This window comes from Entelurus aequoreus, linkage group LG05 (genome assembly GCF_033978785.1).
Source record: "Entelurus aequoreus isolate RoL-2023_Sb linkage group LG05, RoL_Eaeq_v1.1, whole genome shotgun sequence".
Lineage (NCBI taxonomy): Eukaryota > Metazoa > Chordata > Actinopteri > Syngnathiformes > Syngnathidae > Entelurus > Entelurus aequoreus.
The window spans coordinates 67,146,200-67,165,119 of record NC_084735.1 but is presented as its reverse complement, the minus strand read 5'-3'; the positions used below and the strand labels follow the sequence as shown (position 1 = coordinate 67,165,119).

Genomic DNA, 18,920 nt, shown 5'->3' with positions numbered 1-18,920 from the left:
ATCAGTCACCTTGAGACTCTCTCACTGAAACCTAATAATCAGGTTAGAAAACTGGGGGTAATAATGGGCTCATACTTAAACTTGAACAGCCACGTTAAGTCAATAACATCAGCAGCTATTTACCACCCAAAATATTTGCCAAAATTAGAGGAATAATGTTTAAATCAGATTTAAAAAGACTAATCCATGCCTTTGTCTCCAGCAGGTTAGACTACTGTAATGGCCGTATCACTTGGCTCTCTACAAGAGCTGTAAAGCAGCTGCAGTACATCCAGAATGCTGCTGCTTGAGTCCTGACTAGAACCAGAAAATATGGTCGCGTGTCCTATTCCTTTTAATCAAATGCTTAGGTTACTGCACTGGCTTCCTATTTCTCAGAGTTTGAGTCTTTTCATGGTCTTGTGCCAAGGTACATATCTGACATGTTAAAACCATATGAACCATCACGGGCTCTGAGAATCTCTCGGAGTGGTCTTCTGCTGGTACCCAGAGTCAGGACTAAGCATGGTGAGGCTGCATTTCAATGTTATGCTCCCAAAATCTGGAACCGTCTTCCAGAAGATGTGAGACCGGCCTCAACGTTGGCAATGTTCAAATCCGGACTGAAAACACTTTTTTTTAATTGTGCATATGACAACTGAAAATATTTTTTATCTCCAGTCTTTAATTAATTAATTCATGATTATTTTAATGATGGTTTTATTTGTATTCATTATTTCATTCGCCCTCTTGTACAAACTGGAATTGTTTGCATCTGTAATGCCTTTTGAAATGCTTTGCATACGAATTGTGCTCTATGAATAAACTGGCTTTGCCTTGGCGTGTGTGAGTGTCAGGAAAGAAGCTCTGACTTGCTCGGGAGAAGGCGTGTATAGATCCCTAGACCCACAAATATGACAACTTGCTTTTGCTGTCATATATTCTTGCCAATACAGGACATGTAATACCGATGGGTCTATACCAAAGACCAACAATTTTCCTCTTCCTTATAAAGCCCTGTTAATGGGGAAAACACCATAACGTCAGACATTCGTGAAGGTTAAAGCGCATAATTTTCTATTCAACATAATTAATTGCCTGTTTAATGTAGAGAGCGTTTCTCTGCCAAGTATGGAAGTAAACGTCTAATTTGTGTCCCCTAAATGAAAGTGACAACAGTCTCTTGGACCCTTTATGACCTTACCTAACTGAGTTAAAAGGTATTTACACCCTACAGATGAAAGATGAGGAGATGGAAAAAGATAATTAGTCTCGTTAGTGGAATGATTAATACAGTGGAACATCTCCAGTAAGCACACACTGCTGATTACAACCTGAGCGGGTTTCCAAATGTTAGTGCTTCATATATTAACGTATTGATTTTGTTTTCTTAGAATTCTCTGCAGGGTAAGCGCTGCACTACAATAAAAGGGAAGGTTTTCTTGAACACAGCATAATTTTCATGGTACTGTAAGTGTCGTATAGGATAAAGTAAGACGGTACAGTAATGTTCGGTATCCTCTTTCCGACCTTGGCCAGGTGTCCTTCCCGCCCTGTAAGGCCAATCAGGTGTTAAGTGGCCTCAGCATTATCTGAGCCCTGATAAACAATTTGGAGTCAGCTCAATCAATCACCATCCTTCCTGTGCAACAACGGAAAAAAACAACATTAGTTCATCTGGGATAGAGAAAGGGAGTCTTAAAATCATGTCCTAAGGAGCACTCGCTGGTGCTATGTGATTCATACAAGTGAGAGAAGCTTGACATGTAAAATGGATGGCAATCATTGCAACAGTGAAGCAGTGAGCTGCATGCTGATACGGACTTCCTGTCGCTCTCTCTGTAGCAGTCTGTAATTGATGGATGACATTATGTACTGTACTGCACCCAGACAATGACTTCCACACAAAAAGAGGTACTGAGAAACAAGAGTGAAAATTGAATTTGAAGATTTAGTTTACACATGTTCGAAAATAAAAGTGGAGATTATACAACCCTACTCCTTCTCCATGTCTCAGCCATTACTGGTAGTTTGTACACTTCCTGTGTCTAACATGAGCATGTTATTTTTTTTATGGGGAGAAAAACATAATGTTTAAAAATATTAAAGATTGTAGAGAGCCTATTCAGACATAAAGTATACAAATATAGAAAAGCGGTCAAAGAGCACAGGCCTCTTCCCGGCCCTATCTCCCAAAAGTAAATCATAATTTTCGAAAAATCCTGAATTCAGTTGGTGATCCAGATCATCCCCAAATTTAATCACTTTTTTCTTATCCCATTTCTGACATTTTCTTAAAGTTTAATCAAAATCCGCCTATAACTTTTTGTGCCATGTTGCTAACAGACAGACAGACAAACAAAACTCAAACACAACAAAGTCCTGGCGCAGGTAATTAATCAAGGGATAAATTAAATCAAATTGCTTAAAAATGGGCTACAAGTGGAATCACTCTTTGCAATTAAATCAACAGAGTGAACCCTCTTGTCAGTCATCCACTCTCTTTGTCTCTGTGGGCGGAGGTGAGAACTGCTACCCCCACAGAGAAGTTCAGCCTTGTAACGTAAACGTAAGGGACCGTAGTAGACATGTTTTGGTTCAACCTCAATATGTAATCACTTGTTCCTTATCAAAATTCCCCCATAGCTTTTTGAGCTGTGTTGCTAACTAACTAACAGACAGACAAACCCCAGCGAATACATAACTTCCTGGTGGAGGCATTTAATCAAAGTGTAAATTAAATAACAGTGCCTGTGCCTTTGTTTCATCAAAATCCGTCCATATCATTTTGAGCTATGTCGATAACAAACAGAAAGACAGACAAAACTCAGCGAATACATGATACATACATAATACATAATACAATACTCCTGGCAGAGGTAATTAATCAAATGATACATGAAATTGCTATTGCTGTGTCAAAACAGGTTGCAAGAGGGTTCACTCTTTGCATAGCAGAGTTAAATAAACAGAGTGAACCCTCTTGTTAGTCATCCACTCTCTTTGTGTCTGTGGTTGGAGGCGTGGACTGCTAGGATACACCCACAGAGAAGTTTAGGCTCATAAAGTAAATACAGGGTAACATAATAGAAATGTTCCCGGCCAACCCTAAAATGTAATCACTTGTTTCTTAACCCATTTCCTGAAAATGTATTCAAAATCCCCCCCTCATAGCCTTTTGAGCTGTGTTGGTAACAAACAGACAGAGAGCGAACACCTAACCTCCTGGTGGAGATAACAAATCAAATGATACATTTAAATTGCTGTGTCGTTCGTTTTGTTTGTCTGTTGCTTCAAAACAAGCTACAGGAGGGTTCACTCTTTGCATAGCGTGATTAAATAAACGGCGATAGCGCTTGTTAGTCATCCACTCTCTTTGTGTCTGTGGGTGGAGGCGGGTACGCTTGCATACACCCACAGAGAAATTCCTCATAACGTAAACATAAGGTGACTCACATAGTAAAAATTATCCAGATCAACCCCCCGAAATCGAATCACTTCTTCCTTATCCCAATTCTGACATTTCCTAATAGGCTCATCAATTATATTGCTAACTAACTAAGACAAAGCCTATTTAGTAGGAAATAAGCACTATTATTGATGTTCACAATGGTAAGGGGCAGAAAAAAAACAGACTCTATTGTGAGCAACTCATGCGCTCCACACACTGGATGTGATTCAGCAGGGCACATTTAGTCACAGACTGATCACACTAAGGTGTAGGACTTCACAGTCCATGAGGTCCTTCCTACTAACAGACATCCCATTCTTAAATATGAACAGACTTCCAGTGTTCACAAATATATTGACGTACACTACCGTTCAAAAGTTTGGGGTCACCCAAACAATTTGGTGGAATAGCCTTCATTTCTAAGAACAAGAATAGACTGTCGAGTTTCAGATGAAAGTTCTCTTTTTCTGGCCATTTTGAGCGTTTAATTGACCCCACTAATGTGATGCTCCAGAAACTCAATCTGCTCAAAGGAAGGTCGGTTTTGTAGCTTCTGTAACGAGCTAAAGTGTTTTCAGATGTGTGAACATGATTGCACAAGGGTTTTCTAATCATCAATTAGCCTTCTGAGCCAATGAACAAACACATTGTACCATTAGAACACTGGAGTGATAGTTGCTGGAAATGGGCCTCTATACACCTATGTAGATATTGCACCAAAAACCAGACATTTGCAGCTAGAATAGTCATTTACCACATTAGCAATGTATAGAGTGTATTTCTTTAAAGTTAAGACTAGTTTAAAGTTATCTTCATTGAAAAGTACAGTGCTTTTCCTTCAATAATAAGGACATTTCAATGTGACCCCAAACTTTTGAACGGTAGTGTACTTTGTGTGTATGTACAGTCATGATCAAAAGTTTACATACACTTTTAAAGAACATAATGTCATGGCTGTCTTGAGTTTCCAATCATTTCTACAATTCTTATTTTGACATCTGACATCACATTGACAAAGATAAGACCTTCTGGAAGAAAGTCCTGTGGTCAGATAAAACAAAAATTTAGCTGTTTGGCCACAATACCCAGCAATATGTTTGGAGAAGAAAAGGTGAGGCCTTTAATCCCAGGAACACCATTCCAACCGTCAAGCATGGTGGTGTTAGTATTATGCTCTGGGCCTGTTTTGCTGCCAATGGAACTGGTGCTTTACAGAGACTAAATGTGACAAAGAAAAAGGAGGATTACCTCCAACATTCTTCAGGACAATCTAAAATCATCAGCTCGGAGGTTGGGTCTTGGGCGCAGTTGGGTGTTCCAACAGGACAATGAGCTCAAACACACGTCAAAAGTGGTAAAGGAATAGCTAAATCAGGCTGGAATTAAGGTTTTAGAATGGCCTTCCCAAAGTCCTGACTTAAACGTGTGGACAAGGCTGAAGAAACAAGTCCATGTCAGAAAACCAACAAATTTAGCTGAACTGCACCAATTTTGTCAAGAGGAGTGGTCAAAAATTCAACCAGAAGCTTGCCAGAAGCTTGTGGATGGCTACCAAAAGCACCTTATTGCAGTGAAACTTGCCAAGGGACATGTAACCAAATATTAACATTGCTGTATGTATACTTTTGACCCAGCAGATTTGGTCCCATTTTCAGAAGACCCATAATAAATTCATAAAAGGACCAAACTTCATGAATGTTTTTTGTGACCAACAAGTATGTGCTCCAATCACTCTATCACAAAAAAATAAGAGTTGTAGAAAGTATTGGAAACTCAAGACCGCCATGACATTATGTCCTTCACAAGTGTATGTAAACTTTTGACCACGACTGTATATGCAACGTTACGAGAATTATGTACTTTTGTTTCTTCACAAGAGTTTTTATTCCTATTTGTATTTCTTTTTGTACGTGTCGACTATGCCTCATGGCTTTACTTCATACAACAATTCATCATGTAAAAGTAACCATCGAAAATGTAAGTGTTTATTGTACCAAAAATTACTTCCACTGCTCACTTCTGCCCAATCTTCCGCTGGCAGGTATTCATTCCAGGATGAGGAAGACATGTTCATGGTGGTGGACTTGCTCCTGGGAGGAGACCTGCGTTATCACCTCCAGCAGAACGTCCATTTCTCTGAGAGCACGGTCAAACTGTACATCTGCGAACTCGCCTTAGCCCTCGGGTACCTGCGCTCCAAGCACATCATACACAGGTTGGATGTTGGCTATTTTATTACTGTACTTCCTAGTCTGTAGTTGTTTTCACATTGTTACCCTAACCTTCGACTTGTATCCATTTGCCTTCTTGTTAGTTTACCTTCTTCACCAGTAATTCATCTCATTTCAAAGAATATTGTCTCGTGCTGTCAAACTATTGATTTTTTTAAATACGATTCAATTGACCGTTTGCCTCATTTACGCGGCTGCCGAAATGGCGCTTAAGTATTAGCTGCACGTAAAACACACAGGAAAAGGTCATTAAGAACAAACGGCAACCAAAGTACAACATCAGTACAGCCAGAAGTAGAAACATATGACGCATACAAGCTAGTGTTAGCTGCACGATGCAACGCTAGCCTTGCCATCACATCTTTCTCAATTAGGTAAGTAGATAGATAAGAAACATTGATGTATTTGTCCATTGCACTACTTTGGCTGTAACAAATTGTAAATGAGGCTAAAACTGGTCACGTTAGATAATGATAGTGATTTGGCAAAGTTTAGCTTAGGGTTGTACGGTATACCGGTATTAGTATAGTACCGCGATATTAATGAATCATATTCAGTACTATACTGCCTCTAAAAAGTACCGGTCCGCCATCTTAGCACCCCAGTCGTCATCACGTCGTGTCATTGCTGGTTTACGAGCAGACGAGCATGTTCGGCAGCGCACAATCACAGAGTACTTACAAACAGACACAGTGTGTAGACAGAAAAGGGAGAACGGTCGCATTTTTGGCTTAAAAACTAATGATAAAGGTGAAGTTATAACACTGAAACGCCCACCGGAAGAGGTGCTTTAAGACATGGCTAGCTAGCTAGCGGCTAAAGTCTAGCCCCAGTCTGCAGTGTTTTAGGTACTTCTAAATCTCTAATCCTCGCCTCCATGGCGACAAATAAAATAAGTTTCGTACAAGTATCATCCCTGCAGGACGAGGAATAGCTAAACATGCTTCACTACACACCGTAGCTCACCGGCTTCACAATGTAAGCAAACGCCTTTGGTGGATCTACACCTAAAATCCACTGTAATGATACCAAGTACAATAGCGTATCTAGTCGATAGTACTATGATTACGTCAATATTTTTTGGCATCACAACATCTTCTTTCGTTTTTTTTATTTATTTTGTATTGTGTTTATAAACTCAGGAAATATGTCCCTGGACACATGAAGACTTTGAATATGACCAATGTATGATCCTGTAACTACTTGGTATCGGATTGATACCCAAATTTGTGGTATCATCCAAAACTAATGTAAAGTATCAAACAACAGAAGAATAAATGATTATTACATTTTAACAGAAGTGTAGATAGAACATGTTAAAAGAGAAAGTAAGCAGATATTAACAGTAAATGAACAAGTAGATTAATAATTCATTCTCTACCACTTGTCCTTAATAATGTTGACAAAATAATAGAATGATAAATGACACAATATGTTACTGCATATGTCAGCAGTCTAAATAAGGAGCCTTTGTTTGCTTACTTACTGCTACTAAAAGACAAGTTGTCTTGTATGTTCACTATTATATTTAAGGACAAACTTGCAATAAGAAACATATTTTTAATGTACACTAAGATTTTTTGTTAAAATAAAGCCAATAATGCAATTTTTTGTGGTGCCCCTTATTTAGAAAAGTACCGAAAAGTATCGAAATCATTTTGGTACCGGTACCAAAATATTGGTATCGGGACAATACTAGTTCAGCTACTAACGTTAGCCATCATTGAAAGAATAGCCTAGCATAACACAAAGACATTTTTATTTGGGTTGACTAACAATATTTATTCAGTAATTGTAAAAAATATAGAGATTTAAAAATACAAATCTATTCTATTAAACGACAACAGAGGCTAGCCAGTGGCATTCTTATTAAAGGTTTTGGTTTGAATAATATAACTTTAAAGGCCTACTGAAATGAATTTTTTTTTATTTAAACGGGGATAGCAGATCCATTCTATGTGTCATACTTGATCATTTCGCACTATTGCCATATTTTTGATGAAAGGATTTAGTAGAGAACAACGACGATAAAGGTCGCAACTTTTGGTCGCTGATAAAAAAAAAGCCTTGCCTATACCGGAAGTAGCGTGACGTCACCGGAGGAAGGACTCCTCACATTTTACCATTGTTTACAATGCAGCGAGAGAGATTCGGACTGAGAAAGCGACGATTACCCCATTAATTTGAGCGAGGATGAAAGATTTGTGGATGAGGAAAGTGAGAGTAAAGGACTAGAGAGGCAGTGCAGGACGTATCTTTTTTCGCTCTGACCGTAACTTAGGTACAAGGGTTCATTGGATTCCACACTTTTTCCTTTTTCTATTGTGGATCACGGATTTGTATTTTAAACCACCTCGGATACTATATCCTCTTGAAAATGAGAGTCGAGAACGCGAAATGGACATTCACAGTGACTTTTATCTCCACGACAATGCATCGGCGAAGCTCTTTAGCTACTGAGCTAACGTGATAGCATCGGGCTCTAATGCAGATAGAAACAAAATAAATAAATCCCTGACTGGAAGGATGGACAGAAGATCAACAATACTATTAAACCATGGACATGTAAATACACGGTTAATAATTCCCAGCTTGGCGAAGCTTAACAATGCTGTTGCTAACGACGCCATTGAAGCTAACTTAGCAACGGGACCTCACAGAGCTATGATAAAAACATTAGCGCTCCACCTACGCCAGCCCTCATCTGCTCATCAACACCCGTGCTCACCTGCGTTCCAGCGATCGACGGAAGGACGAAGGACTTCACCCGATCATCCGTGCGGTTGGCGGCTAGCGTTGGCTAGCGCGTCTGCTATCCAAGTAAGTCCTCCTGGTTGTGTTGCTACAGCCAGCTGCTAATACACTGATCCCACCTACAACTTTCTTCTTTGCAGTCTCCATTGTTCATTAAACAAATTGCAAAAGATTCACCAACACAGATGTCCAGAATACTGTGGAATTTTGAGATGAAAACAGAGCTTTTTTTTATTGGATTCAATGGGGTACCAATACTTCCGGTTCAACGATTGACGTCACGCGCATCAGTCATTATACGTATATAGACGTTTTCAACCGAAAGTTTAGCGGAAAATTTAAAATTGCACTTTATAAGTTAACCCGGCCGTATTGGCATGTGTTGCAATGTTAAGATTTCATCATTGATGTATAAACTATCAGACTGCGTGGTCGGTAGTAGTGGGTTTCAGTAGGCCTTTAAGCAAATTGCAAACAGCCCCTCCATTCACACCTGGGAATTTTTATTAATTGCAGTTGCTACAAAATCTTAAAAAATGACTTTGGTTTATCTTATCACCCCGGGATGCATTTTGAAACGAACATTGCTACTGATGTGTCCCCCACTCATTTTTGCACCAGGATATGCATTGACCTGATCACTGACCGTATGCCGCCTCTCACTAATCCATCCGTGGTTAAAGTAAAGTAACATGTGTGATTAATCTGTATAATCTGTACCGAGGATGTAGTTGTGGCTTGTGCAGCCCTTTGAGACACTTGTGATTCAGGGCTATACAAATAAACATTGATTGATTGATGGATTGATTGATTGATATTAATGTGATTTTTCCTTGTAATGAATCACACATTAACGTGTTAATTTTAACAGCCCTACTTATCCTAGAACCCCATCTGTCTTAGACTTAGACTTAGACAAACTTTATTGATCCACTAGGGAAATTGTTCCACACAGTAGCTCAGTTACAAAGGATTGAAAGGATAAGGATGGAAAGGATCGTGCACACAAGGGCACAAAAAGAGGGCGAAAACAAAAGGTATAAAGTAGACTGAAAATGTACCATAGTAGCAATATAACATATATGTAAAATTTACTTATTATATATACAGTATATAACAGAGGTGGGCAATTAATTTTTACCGGGGGCCGCATGAGCAATTTGAGCACTGCTGGAGGGCCACATCGACAATATTTCAATTAAATTTTGCTCAATATTATTTTTGATATATACCGTAAGATAATAATAAAAATTATTATTATTAATAATAATAATACTTCCATTTAACCTAACTTAACTTTATACCAAAAGCACTGCTTTGGAAATCATGTGTACCCCTTTCAGAGATCACATTTAGTTCCCCTTAAACATCCTCATGTTGCACAATGAAATGTAAGCATAGGATGAAGTGTGCATTCCTGTAACTTTCTCTAGTAACAGCATTCCATGATTAATATAAATACATTAACATTAATAATAAATGACAGTAAAATAAGCACACATATGACTGAGGAGTCATAGTGTAACTTTGGTGTTTGCGTTGTCCGACTTTTTGTGTGGCCATAAACGCACTAGTGGTTTAGTGGTATGCGTGTTGGTGACAGATGACAATTGGTTTTGGCCTGGTTTGTACGGCAGAAAATGACTAGTTTTTCGAGATAGAAGTGTTTTACTCATGTTTTTGGTGTGGTTATGGCCGAATATAAACAGTTTTGCTCAATAAAGTAATCGATATAATTCCTGTCCTCGAAGCATCTCGATAGACGTTACAATAATTGAACGGTGTTCAATTGAACGGTGTTGACGAACACCGTTAGGGCCGCTTGTTGTCACTGTCACTCAGAGTTGCATTGCAAAATTACACAGAATAAATGTGTTTATTTTGTTTAGAATTCAGATGGGATTTGATTTGGTGCGCGGCATATATTTGCTGTGCGCAGAGGACGCTTGAGCAGTGCACAATTGCGCAGGCGCGCACCTTAGAGGGAACGTTGTTTGGCAGTCCATGTCTTGTTGAAAACACGGCATTCGTCATCAACTTTTCTCTTTTTAGCGTCTTCACTCACAATTTACACACGGACATACGCCCATAAAGAACACTTTTCAAAATAAAAGCAGCACAGTTGTATTGCGTGCACGACATAGATGTTTTTTCAACTTTATTTTGTAATTTGTTATTGCAGCTGTTCACATTCACTCACAATCACGCATGCGCATACGTCAACACGGAAGTAATACAAATAACGCTTTTCAAAACAAAAGCAGCACCGTTGTATTGCACACTCGACACAGATGCTTTTTTAAATTTATTTTGTAATTTATGATTTGCCTCACGCGGGCCGGACAGGGACGCACAAAGGGCCCAGGTCTGGTATATAATATATACTGATATATTATATTATTATATTATATTATATTATTATATAATATATACAATATATAAAAAATCTCAATTACCATGTACAATATTACAGTATATGTAACAGCTGCAGCAAAAAAAAAGCGCAGCATAAAATAAAGAGTAGATCCAGCAGAAAATATACATTATAATAGTCTTATAGCAGCATGTTATAAAAGTCAATATTACTATGAGTTCAGTCACAAACAGATTGCCCCACAACGCAGACGCAGGCAGACCAGATTCTTAATGCTGATCACAACCAAGTTATAGTGTTCGCATCTGTGGGATATTCCACATTCAATTTCCATAGAAATGAGATGCGCCTGTTTGAAAATAATGAATGCAGATTGAAGAGATGTTTATTTTTATTTTTTTAGCGCCACATCAGCTGGCAACTCTGTCCTCGCTGGATATATATACACTACCGTTCAAAAGTTTGGGGTCACATTGAAATGTCCTTATTTTTGAAGGAAAAGCACTGTACTTTTCAATGAAGATAACTTTAAGCTAGTCTTAACTTTAAAGAAATACACTCTATACATTGCTAATGTGGTAAATGACTATTCTAGCTGCAAATGTCTGGTTTTTGGTGCAATATCTACATAGGTGTATAGAGGCCCATTTCCAGCAACTATCACTCCAGTGTTCTAATGGTACAATGTGTTTGCTCATTGGCTCAGAAGGCTAATTGATGATTAGAAAACCCTTGTGCAATCATGTTCACACATCTGAAAACAGTTTAGCTCTTTACAGAAGCTACAAAACTGACCTTCCTTTGAGCAGATTGAGTTTCTGGAGCATCACATTTGTGGGGTCAAATACACGCTCAAAATGGCCAGAAAAAGAGAACTTTCATCTGAAACTCGACAGTCTATTCTTGTTCTTAGAAATGAAGGCTATTCCACAAAATTGTTTGGGTGACCCCAAACTTTTGAATGGTAGTGTGTATGTATATATATATATATATATATATATATATATATATATATATATATATATATATATATATATATATATATATATATATATATATATATATATATATATATATATATATATATATATATATATATATATATATATATATACAAACCCCGTTTCCATATGAGTTGGGAAATTGTGTTGGATGTAAATATAAACGGAATACAATGATTTGCAAATCCTTTTCAACCCATATTCAATTGAATGCACTACAAAGACAACATATTTGATAATCAAACTCATAAACTTTTTTTTTTTGCAAATAATAATTAACTTAGAATTTCATGGCTGCAACACGTGCCAAAGTAGTTGGGAAAGGGCATGTTCACCACTGTGTTACATGGCCTTTCCTTTTAACAACACTCAGTAAACGTTTGGGAACTGAGGAGACACATTTTTTAAGCTTCTCAGGTGGAATTATTTCCCATTCTTGCTTGATGTACAGCTTAAGTTGTTCAACAGTCCGGGGTCTCCGTTGTGGTATTTTAGGCTTCATAATGCGCCACACATTTTCAATGGGAGACAGGTCTGGACTACAGGCAGGCCAGTCTAGTACCCGCACTCTTTTACTATGAAGCCACGTTGATGTAACACGTGGCTTGGCATTGTCTTGCTGTAATAAGCAGGGGCGTCCATGGTAACGTTGCTTGGATGGCAACATATGTTGCTCCAAAACCTGTATGTACCTTTCAGCATTAATGGCGCCTTCACAGATGTGTAAGATACCCATGTCTTGGGCATTAATACACCCCCATACCATCACAGATGCTGGCTTTTCAACTTTGCGCCTATAACAATCCGGATGGTTCTTTTCCTCTTTGGTCCGGAGGACACGACGTCCACAACAGTTTCCAAAAACAATTTGAAATGTGGACTCGTCAGACCACAGAACACTTTTCCACTTTGCATCAGTCCATCTTAGATGAGCTCAGGCTCAGCAAAGCCGACAGCGTTTCTGGGTGTTGTTGATAAACGATTTTTGCCTTGCATAGGAGAGTTTTAACTTGCACTTACAGATGTAGCGACCAACTGTAGTTACTGACAGTGGGTTTCTGAAGTGTTCCTGAGCCCATGTGGTGATATCCTTTACACACTGATGTCGCTTGTTGATGCAGTACAGCCTGAGGGATCGAAGGTCACGGGCTTAGCTGCTTACGTGCAGTAATTTCTCCAGATTCTTTGAACCCTTTGATGATATTACGGACTGTGGATGGTGAAATCCCTAAATTCCTTGCAATAGCTGGTTGAGAAAGGTTTTTCTTAAACTATTCAACAATTTGCTCAGGCATTTGTTGACAAAGTGGTGACCCTCGCCCCATCCTTGTGTGTGAATGACTGAGCATTTCATGGAATCTACTTTTATACCCAATCATGGCACCCACCTGTTCCCAGTTTGCCTGTTCACCTGTGGGATGTTCCAAATAAGTGTTTGATGAGCATTCCTCAACTTTATCAGTATTTATTGCCACCTTTCCCAACTTCTTTGTCACGTGTTGCTGGCATAAAATTAAAAAGTTAATGATTATTTGCAACAAAAAAAAAATGTTTATCAGTTTGAACATCAAATATGTTGTCTTTGTAGTGCATTCAATTGAATATGGGTTGAAAAGGATTTGCAAATCATTGTATTCCGTTTATATTTACATCCAACACAATTTCCCAACTCATATGGAAACAGGGTTTGTATGTATATATATATATATATATATATATGTGTATGTATATATATATATATATATATATATATATATGTATATATATATATATATATATATATATATATATATATATATATATATATATATATATATATATATATATATTTATATATATTTATATATATATATATATATATATTTATATATATATATATATTTATTTATATATATTTATATATATATATATATATATTTATATATATATATATTTATATATATATTTATATATATATATATATATTTATATATATTTATATATATGTATATATATATATTTATATATATATATATGTTCTTCAATGGGCTGAATGAATAAGCAACTTGATAATCCATCACTTTTTATTTCTCTTTTTTTTTCCCAGTAGATGCTCAATTTGTACATATATTGTTATTTCCTTCATTGTTGTTCTATTAATTAGTCATTATGTGGCTTTCTTTGCTTCTTCATCACCAGAGAATGAGCAGATGCAACATGGTCATGTTTTTGCCTTGAACATATAACATGCTTGATTGTCACTCACGGTACCGTGAGGACCGTTGTGCGCCGATACCGATGTTGTTGTATGGGGGACGGCGTGTCGAAGTTGGGAGAGTGGCCGTGCCAGCAATCTGAGGGTTACTGGTTCGATCCCCACCTTCTACCATCCTAGTCACGTCTGTTGTGTCCTTGAGCAAGACACTTCACCCTTGCTCCTGATGGGCCTGGTTAGCGCCGTGCATGGCAGCTCCCACCATCAGTGTGTGAATGTGTGTGTGAATGGGTGAATGTGGAAATAGTGTCAAAGCGCTTTGAGTTCCTTAAAAAAAAGGTAGAAAAGCGCTATACAAGTACAACCCATTTACCATTTACCATTTTACAGCACTAAATGTCAGGAAGGATGCTAAAAGGTGCTACGTTATATGATTAGGGGTCAGGTTAGCCTGGTTACTGCAACCGTGTCAGTCACTTGATGATATTATGTAACACGAAGAAAAAGTCGGAAAACACTCGTCTTTAACCAAACATGTACATGTTTATGAGGTATTGATAATGAACCGGACAAATTATCCTGAGGATTTAAAATAAAGATGACTCACTTCTCAGAGAATCGCAGGATTTTTCGTTTCTTCCAGTGGAGCTTGGCAGCAGCTGCCAAGTCTGCTTTAAAAGCACTTAACCTGCAGTTTGCAAATTAAATACGCCTATATCTTGCGCATTTTATAGTAGCATCAGTCTGCACCTTGGGGACGTGCCAGGTGCGACCTTTTGCGTCAAGCTATTTTAACCTTTCTGCTTACTGGGCTATGTCTTTTTATGACTGAATAAATAGAAGTGGACAGCCAAGAAGAAAACACAATGGGAGCTCTAAGGTTGAACACAATCTATTTTAGTATGCTGGTCCACATTCAATTCAGAAACTATTTATTTTCCCCATTGGATAAAATAAAAAACATGAAACGAGTGATGTGCCAATCGATTGGCCAGCGATCAGTGTTGGACGGTTTTCATGGAAAAGCACATGATCGGCTGATTATCGCCTTTCTAAGCCAATCACCTCTGGCCAATACTTCTTTTTATTCACTCGACTGACAAAGTATTTTGTGTGTATTTCCATACACAGTTTGGAGCCGCTCATCTAAGTTAATAATAATCACGTCTAAAGATTTAACGATATGACAATTTCATATCACGGTTATCATTATTATCACAGTATTGTTGAATTTGCTCAAAAAGTACTTATACACACACTGAACCTTTTGACCAAGTTTTTTTTAATTGATTGATTGATTGAAACTTTTATTAGTAGATTGCACAGTACAGTACATATTCCGTACAATTGACCACTAAATGGTAACACCCGAATAAGTTTTTCAACTTCTTTAAGTCGGGGTCCACGTAAATCAATTCATGGTATAACTAATAACTAAAATATTTAGATACACTGTTAGAAAACCCACTATTTTGCATGTTTTGTGTTTCTTATGCTTTACTGATAGGGTTTTAGTCTCAGTATTTTATCTGTTTTAATGGCTAAGCTTTTATTGTTTTAAAATATTGGTGTGTACTGTAGCAGTTATACTTAGACAAACGTTATTGATCCACAAGGGAAATTGTTCCATACAGTGGCTCAGTTTCAAAGGATGGAAAGGGTAAAGTAGACTAAAAATGTACCATAGTAGCAATATAAGATATAACATATATGTAATATTTACATATTATTTATACAGTATATAGTATATATACTGATATATAATATTATTATATTATATTATATTTTTATATAAGTTTAAGTTTTGTTTAAATGCAAAGTGCGAAACAGATAAAATATTGTATTATTATTTATTATTTCTGGAAGGCACTTTGGCGTCCTACTCCATTTCGTATTTGTCTTAGTATAGAACGATCACTGTGTGTTAAGAGAGCACAACTTGTAGGTTCAATGTGCACAAGTGATTACCGTATTTTTCGGACTATAAGTCGCAGTATTTTTCATAGTTTGGCCCGGGGTGCGACTTATACTCAAGAGCGACTTATGTGGGAAATTATTAACACATTACCGTAAAATATCAAATAATATTATTTAGCTCATTCACGTAAGAGACTAGACGTATAAGATTTCATCGGATTTAGCGATTAGGAGTGTTTGGTAAACGTATAGCATGTTCTATATGTTATAGTTATTTGAATGACTCTTACCATAATATGTTACGTTAACATACCAGGCACGTTCTCAGTTGGTTATTTATGCGTCATATAACCTACACTTATTCAGCCTGTTCTTTACTATTCTTTATTTATTTTCAATTGCCTTTCAAATGTCTATTCTTGGTGTTGGGTTTTATCAAATACATTTCCCCAAAAAATGCGACTTATACTCCAGTTCGACTTATATATGTTTTTTTTCCTTCTTTATTATGCATTTTCGGCCGGTGCGACTTATAGTCCGAAAAATACGGTAGCTTAGTTGCTCAGACAGAAATGTGTTTATGCTGGACAAAAATTTAAACGCAACACATTTGTTTTTGCTCCCATTTTTCATTAGTTGAACTCATAGATCTAAAACTTTTCTATATACACAAAATACCTATTCCTCTCAAATATTGTTCACAAATCTGTCTAAATCTGTGTTAGTGAGCATTTCTTCTTTGCAGAGATAATCCATCCCACCTCACAGGTGAGGCATATCAAGATACTGATTAAACAGCATGATTATTGCACAGGTGTGCCTTAGGCTGCCCACAATAAAAGGCCCCACTGAAATGTGCAGTTTTGCTTTATTGGGGGTCTGGGGGGGGGGGTCAGAAAAGCAGTCAGTATCTGTTGTAAAGACCATTTGCCTCACACAGTGCAACACACCTCCTTTGCATATACTTGATCGGGTTGTTGATTGTGTTCTGTGGAATTTTGATCCACTCTTCAATGGCTGTGCGAAGTTGCTGGATATTGGCTGGAACTGGAACACACTGTCGTATATGCTGATCCACATCATCCCAAACATGCTCAATGGGAAATATGTGAATGTCTCTTTTTTATGATAGCATTCAAGCTAGTGAAAAGTTAGTTTATCTAAGTGCAGTTATCGTCACGGTTCATTTTAATTTAAAACGATAACAATAACTGTCAGGAGTTTTACCACGGTTATCATTAATACCGTTTATCCTTACATCCCTAATCACCTCCATTACGACAAATAAACTGCATTTCTTAGTATCTTAAGCAGCATTATCAAGTAACATGATCACAAGAGGATGTGGCTAAACATTTTGCACAGAGAGTAAGAGCAAGCCAGAAGCAGGCATGCTAATCGCTAAGCCAGCTTGAAACGACACAAAAAAAAAGTGCTATTGGAAGTCTAGCTTTTTATTTTCTCTAAATCACTAAATATTTCACTAAATAAATGTCCGCCCTGAGACTGGGAGGTTGTGAGTTCAAACCCTGGCCGAGTCATACCAAAGATTACAAAAAATGGGACCCATTGCCTCCCTGCTTGGCACTAAGCATCAGGGGTTGGAATTGGGGGTTAAATCGCCAAATGATGCTTACATACAGTGTTTTATGTTTTATGTTTCTATATTCAAACACAGTGTTACTGTTCAATCTGTGTGAGTGGTCGAAATATTAAATATACTTGTTAAATAAATAAAAATACAAATAAAATCACCAAATTATGCTGCTTATTACTCCCCTCACCTCCCAGGGGGTGGAACAAGGGGATGGGTCAAATGCAGAGGATAATTTCCCCACACCCAGTGTGTGTGTGACAATCATTGGAACTTTAACTTTTAAATAACAAATTGTATGTAAAAACAAAAAGACAATACAGTATGATAGTGTTACACTGTAAATAACATTCAGTGCCATTCTCCATAAATAAATAAAAACATTTACAGTTCAGACTTGTGACGATATCGACATCACTCGGGTAAAATCGGAATCAGGCGCATAAAGCCTTGATCGAAACATCCCTCCATAAAACCTGCCATAACAACAAATTTCAGGGCCTTTGTTATGGGATTAGATCATCAAATAATCATTTTTGGTATATCTGTTTTGCCAATCTGCATCATTTGATAAGCAAAAGTATACATGGAAAATATGACTTTGTGAAGGAAGATACCCAGGGAAATATTGCCCTTTGCATGTCGGGACATGTTAGTAAGAACTGTTCGACCTATTTCTAGGTTGCTATAGCTCGTGTTGATGTTTTCAACAGTAGGCTCTCTTAAGGCTTGGAATTAGAGAGACTGAGTCACAATTTGATGACATGCACCTCCAGGGACCTGATTGATCCCTCCAAACAAGTGGAAAGCATTATAAATATATACTGTCTATATATGTGTGTGTCTGTGAAATCAACAACTTTTGTGGAATTTAGCCTATCGTTCACAACCCTTATGAGGGACAAAAGGACAAATGTTGGGGGTTTTTTGCATTCTCACATGTAAACATCGTCTCGTTCTAGGTGGCTATCAAAGAAGCTAATGGGAGCAATCCATTCTGCCTCAAAATCACTTTAAAAATGCTTTAAAAAACCGCCAACAATACCTTATTTACATTCTGTAACCTGTATAATAACCAAGCTGTAGCAATATTGTTATTGTAAGAGCAAACAAATAATAACCTTTTTTATTGCATACTAACACATCGACGTGCTACAGTATTAGCCATGAGCTAGCTATGGCGAGAGATAAGATAGCTTCTCGGTAAACACCCGAATGGCGTTTTGACTTTTTACTGCACAACACAATGTGATAAGACACCAATCTGTACTGACTAAAAAACATGAACAATCATATTACAGTATCTGAAAAGTACTCTCGCACATTTCATGTTTTGTTTGTACACAGCTAGCTCGACAGCGTATGTCGTAATAACACACATGACGTGCTGCGTGTATCTACATCGATATTATAGTGACTCACTCG

General features: G+C 37.5%; 1 protein-coding gene across 3 annotated transcripts in view; it reads left to right on the top strand.

Annotated features, from left to right (window-relative positions):
* stk32a (serine/threonine kinase 32A) overlaps positions 1–18,920 on the top strand; it is a 130,543-nt gene that overhangs the window by 56,973 nt on the left and 54,650 nt on the right. For all 3 annotated transcript variants that reach the window (XM_062048708.1, XM_062048709.1, XM_062048710.1), the window contains one exon: positions 5,472–5,645. In XM_062048708.1, the coding sequence (XP_061904692.1) occupies positions 5,472–5,645 (174 nt within the window). The remainder of the gene's footprint in view (positions 1–5,471; positions 5,646–18,920) is intronic.